Genomic DNA, 1,234 nt, shown 5'->3' on the forward strand with positions numbered 1-1,234 from the left:
GTCTGTCCTGCCGCGGCCCGCTGCCGTCCGCCTGAGCGAGGGGCTGTCCGGCTTTCGGGGTGTCCGTCTGTCCCTCGGGGTGTCTGTCCGTCTGTCTGTGTGGTCGTCTGTCCATCGGGGGGGCGGGGGGTGTGTCTGTCGGGGTGTCCATCTGTCCGTCCAGGTGTCTGTCTATCGGGGGTGTCCTTCGGGGTTTCTGTCTGTCCATCACGGGGTTTGTGCCTCTGGGGGTGTCCATCTGTCTGTCCTGGGGGCTTCCCACCCACTGGGCTGTCTGTCTGTCTGTCTGCCGGGGCGTCTGCCAGGTGTCCACCTATCCGTCGGTGTGCCGATCTGTTTGTAGGGGTGTCCGCCTGTCCTTCCGAGGGTTCAGCTGTGTGTTGGGGTACATCTGCCCATTGGGGTGTCTGTCTGTCTTCCTGGGTATCCGTCTGTCCACGGGGGGTGTCCACCTATCCATAGGGGCGTCCATCTGTATGTAGGGGTGTCTGTCCATCCTTCTAGGTGTCCATCTGCCCATTGGGGCGTCCATCTACCTGTCTGGGTGTCCACCTGTCCTTCTGGGTGTCTGTTGGGGCATCTGTCTGTCCTTCTGGGTGTTGATCTGTCCATTGGGGTGTCCATCTGTCCATCAGGGGGTCCACCTGTCCTTCTGGGTGTCCATCTGTCCTGGGTGTCTGTTGGGGCATCTGTCTGTCCTTCTGGGTGTTGATCTGTCCATTGGGGTGTCCATCTGTCCATCAGGGGGTCCACCTGTCCTTCTGGGTGTCTGCTGGGGTGTCTGTCTGTCCTTCTGGGTGTCCATCTGTCCATCGGGGCATCCGTCTCCCTATCGGGGTACCCTTGAGCTCCTGGCTCTCCATCTCTTGTGCTGTCCATCTCACGGTGTCCCTCCATCCACAGGTCCGCCCGTCCGTCCGTCCGTCCATCCACCCACTCCACCGCCCCACCCGTCACCACCTCCCCGACGCCATGTACACCGCGCTCCCCAAAAGGTACCACCCTCCTCTCCCCGGGGCATCCGTCTCCCTATCGGGGTACCCTTGAGCTCCTGGCTCTCCATCTCTTGTGCTGTCCATCTCACGGTGTCCCTCCATCCACAGGTCCGCCCGTCCGTCCGTCCGTCCATCCACCCACTCCACCGCCCCACCCGTCACCACCTCCCCGACGCCATGTACACCGCGCTCCCCAAAAGGTACCACCCTCCTCTCCCCACCTCACCCCCTCCTTGCGC

At 62.7% G+C, this 1,234-nt stretch overlaps 1 protein-coding gene across 1 annotated transcript in view; it reads left to right on the forward strand.

Moving 5' to 3' along the window:
- The first annotated feature begins 972 nt into the window (after positions 1–972).
- Positions 973–1,234, forward strand: part of CAPG (capping actin protein, gelsolin like) — an 8,472-nt gene continuing 8,210 nt past the window's right edge. The window contains 2 exon segments of the mRNA XM_009285613.2: positions 973–995; positions 1,104–1,195. Of these exon segments, the coding sequence (XP_009283888.1) occupies positions 973–995; positions 1,104–1,195 (115 nt within the window).

The sequence above is a fragment of the Aptenodytes forsteri genome, unplaced genomic scaffold, assembly GCF_000699145.1.
Source record: "Aptenodytes forsteri isolate BGI_AS27 unplaced genomic scaffold, ASM69914v1 Scaffold476, whole genome shotgun sequence".
NCBI lineage: Eukaryota > Metazoa > Chordata > Aves > Sphenisciformes > Spheniscidae > Aptenodytes > Aptenodytes forsteri.